The 4,105-nt window shown below is 45.0% G+C and overlaps 1 protein-coding gene across 1 annotated transcript in view; it reads right to left on the reverse strand.

Annotated features, from left to right (window-relative positions):
* Positions 1-311: 311 nt before the first annotated feature.
* CUNH9orf152 (chromosome unknown C9orf152 homolog) overlaps positions 312-4,105 on the reverse strand; it is a 5,922-nt gene continuing 2,128 nt past the window's right edge. Inside the window, exon 2 of the mRNA XM_028779982.1 lies at positions 312-1,569. Within this exon, the coding sequence (XP_028635815.1) occupies positions 1,055-1,569 (515 nt within the window). The 3' untranslated portion in view covers positions 312-1,054. The remainder of the gene's footprint in view (positions 1,570-4,105) is intronic.

Consider the following 4,105-nt stretch of genomic DNA (forward strand, 5'->3'; position numbering starts at 1 on the left):
CCCTTCACAGCCCACCTGCTCCTGCCTGGCTCTCCTTCGTGGTGTTCTCTTGGACCCAGATGCTGGGCCTTTTAGGAGAGACCCAAGTGATCCAACAGGCTGCAAAGAAGGTGATTTGCGGAGATACCTATCTCCCAAGCATGAGGCCCCTCCCTCGGGCTGCGATTACAATGCACTTTCAACACTGGCAGTTACTGTGGTTTGTTTGTTGTTTTGTTGGAGACAGGGTCTCCTGTAACCCAGGCGTAAACTCCCGATTGTCTTTCTTCCAACTCGTAGTGGCTGGGATTCCATGCATCTGCCGCCACAGCTGGTGAATGATCGGTGGATTTTAATAAGAAGTTACTTGGCAGAAGAGAACACGGGTACAAGGAGTGGAAAAAAAATATAGAAGGAAAGGTTGACAGGAAATAGATTTGTAATGAAGCTGGGATGTACCATCTCAGTGACAGGTGAAGGAAAACATCCTTTCCCAGGGACTCCTTAAACCCACAGGATGGTATGTGGAACTGTCTTGCCCTTTTTTTACCCAGGCTGACCACAGTCTGGGAGGCTTAGGATGGAAAGATGTGAGCACCAGTACAGAAAGAAAGGTACTAAGTTCTCAGAGACCCTCCCAGCATATACAAAGAACCAGGAAGTACTGAGGAGGGGGAGGGGAGTCCTGCAATCATTGACTCCCAGACATTTGGAAGATATCCTACTGGCTAAAAGTCCTGTTTTACCTCAGGGACCAAGTGGTGCACTGGTCCCCGTCACAGAGGCACATCTAGGGTTACTAAGCGACCTTTCACTACAAGATTAAAGTTGGGCTGGTGGTTAAGAGAGCAGTTTCATCCTAAGGGTACTCAGTCTGACTTGGGTAGTCTCTTGAGTTTAGAAGGAAAAAAAAAAAAACCCACGTGTCCATTAAGAAGCTCATTTCCCATGATTCCAAAATCGAGGTGGTCCAACCTGTTGCTCATTGTTCAAGGCTCTGGTTGTGGCTTTGTGTGGGTTCCTTGATGAGTCACTGGTGGCCGCATGGTTGAGCTATCTGGGTGAGTGGAAAGGTTCAGGGTGGGCCATATAAGCCCAGGTTCCGGGCAGCTTGGGAGATCCTGGGAGGTTTCCTCTGGGGAAAGGGATAGTAAACTGGCTTTCCAGACCTGTGTGGGTTCTTTGTGGAGGAGACACACTGAGCACTAGAGCCTGCTGCCTGTAGTGGGGCACAGCCCTCCTGACTTTGACACTGGACTCCCTCTGGGATTTTGATTTCGTGCTGTGTCTTCTGATTGTTTTTCAAAACATCAGTGTCTCCCTCTGGAGAGAACCTTGATTCTGGCTCCACAAGGTGTCCCTTGGGGTTCCCTTGGTGATCAGCTTCCAGATGGAAGGTTTGAACCAAGCGGTGCAGCTCTAAGTAAGTGTGCCATGGAGTTTCGGGAGCCTGGTGGCAGCTTCTGTCCACGTCCTCCAACATCCCCTCAGCCTCAGAGTCAGTCTCCTCTGGCGACAATGAGCTCCTTCTCTCCTTGTTAATCCAAACAGCACTGGTCATCGATTCAGCTGGAGTAGGCATGGTCCCTTCTAAGAGAAGAAGGCACAGCAGGGTAATCATTGGGAGGTTTTTGGGTGGCTCCCTTTGAGGAAAGCTCATAGATTTCACATTAAAGGAAGGCCAGACCCTGAATGCCAAGGGGGCCAGATACCCAGGACATATGTGAACCCACACATGCAAACATGCATGACCTAGCACATGCACTCTTCCACAACATAACTCAATAAATATTTACCAAACACTATATACAAGGCCTTGCTTATTTGAGGTTCCACTATATAGCAATGAGAATACTCACAACCTTATGAATGGGTCTGAATAGAGGAGAAAGGCAGCAAGCAAATAAATACATTAAAAATCCAGGTGCTAACTGGAACATGTGCAGAGAGTGAGAGATTTTGTCACTCATTCTTACATGGGATGTCTTCCTCTCAGAGCTGTTTGGAAGAGGAGTCGGAAAGATTGTAAAAGCTGGAGGAGACGGATGATTCCAAGGAGTTAGCACCCTCCAGACAACAGGGCTGATGCACACGTGAGCTACAGAGATGGTGGCAGCATGCACAGGGCCTGCACAGCTTCAAGTTGGACAGGGTCTCACTGAAAGAGGGGTAGACATGGGCATCCACTCCTAACCAAGAAGCTATCTGCAACTGGTATACACGTGCATAGGAAATCTTAGCCTTTTCCAGTGAAGTCTTATTGGGTATATTAATCACACTTCAGGGCAGGCCCCAGCCCCACAGTAGATCACCAACACAAAGGACCAATGGTAATTATGTAGACTTTTGTCTCATATTGCTTTGTTTGGGCTTTTTGATGTTGTTGCTGCTGCTGTTATTTTTGTTTGTTTGTTTGTTTGGCCTTACTGTTTTTTTTTTTTTGCTTATATATTTTAGTGTCCACTTTTGTGTTTTTGTGAATTTTTCGTTGTATGTGTTTTCTTGTTTGTGTTTTAAAGAGAGAAAGAAAGGGCTTGGAGTTGAGGGAGAGGAAAAACATGATCAGAATATATTGTATGAAAATATTTTTTTCGATAAAAAAACTGAATTCAGCTGCTAACCAGTTTTATGGAAAAGCTAAAGTATAAATGGAGGTCAAAAACTTCAGTGAGGGGACTGGAGAGATGACTTAGTTGCTAAGAGCACTGGCTGTTCTTCCAAGGACCTGGGTTCGATTCCCAGCACCCACGTGGCAGTTCACAACTCTCTTCACTCCAGTTCCAGGTAATCTGACTCCCTCACACAGACATACATATAGGCAAAACAACAATGTACATAAAATAAAATAAACTTTTTTTTTAAAAAAGTACTTCGGTTCTAGGAGATTCTTAGTGTCATCTCTATAAAAAACAAAACTAAACAAACTTTAGTGAGAGTGTGTGAACTCTGTCTCGGAAGAAGTGAGAGTTAGTATCTAAGAATGGCAAGGATTGCCAGGAGGTGACAGCACACACCTTAGATCCCACAGCACTGGGAAAACAGAAGCAGGCAGATCTCTATGAGTTAGAAGCAGCCTGGCCTATAGACAGCTAAGTTCCAGGACAGCCAGAGCTACACAAATAAACCTTGTCTCCAAAAGCCAAAAAAGAAAGGAAGAAAGAAAGAAAGAAAGAAAAGAAGGAAAAGAAGGAAAAGGAAAGAAAGAAAGAAAAAGAATGGCAAGGATATACAAACAAATACACCAAATATACATGCACACACACACAATACACACACACACACACAAACACTGCTGTGATTTAGATCTTAAATATCCCAAAAGTTCTCTGCTAAAGGCTTAGTTTCAGGATTAGGGTGAGCATCTTTAGGAGATTGAGAATGTTTGGTGGGTGCCTACTTCAAAGGAAGTTGTTTCACAGGGACAAGCTGTCCAATAGGATATCGGGATACCAGCATCTTCTATTTTTTGTTTCCTGGCCACCAGGAGGAGACACCATCTGCCACCACATGCTCCTACCAAGATGGATGTGTTGACAAAGTTCCAAAATAACAGGTTCAAGTGACCCTAAAACCAAACCCCTGAGACCATCAGCCAGAATAAACCTTTCCTCCTTTTAAGTTAATTCATCTGATACTTTGTCTCATGATGTAAAGCTAACATACTCCCCTCTGAATGTTGTCCTTAGCTTAGAAGGGTTTGTGATCTAGGCTTCCAATAATGGTTTTATCACCTAAGACAGAGGAGAGAATCCATGGTCACTTTACTGAGATGTTTCCAGCGTCTCTTTCTTCTCTGAACGGGCTCCTAAGCTGGGGATGCAGACAGATGAGTCTTCCTTCTCAAGGATTTTTTTTTTCACTTTGTGGAATGTGATAGTTCATCAGGAACTGTTTGCCTATGGAAATCAGATCCATGCTAAGCCTGGAGTCCTGACCTGGCACTGGTTAGTACCCTCATTGCTAACAAAGTAGAGTGGGGGATGGTACTAGAGGAATGATGTCATCAGGAAGCCCCTCTGAGTCCCAGCTTGATAAATCCAAAAGAATCAGAAGAACTAGAAGAAGAGATGCAGCCAGTTCTGCACACAGGTGCAGCCAGTCCTGCACACAGGTGCAGCCAGTCCTG

This window comes from Grammomys surdaster, unplaced genomic scaffold (assembly GCF_004785775.1).
Source record: "Grammomys surdaster isolate TR1022 unplaced genomic scaffold, NIH_TR_1.0 363, whole genome shotgun sequence".
Classification (NCBI taxonomy): domain Eukaryota; kingdom Metazoa; phylum Chordata; class Mammalia; order Rodentia; family Muridae; genus Grammomys; species Grammomys surdaster.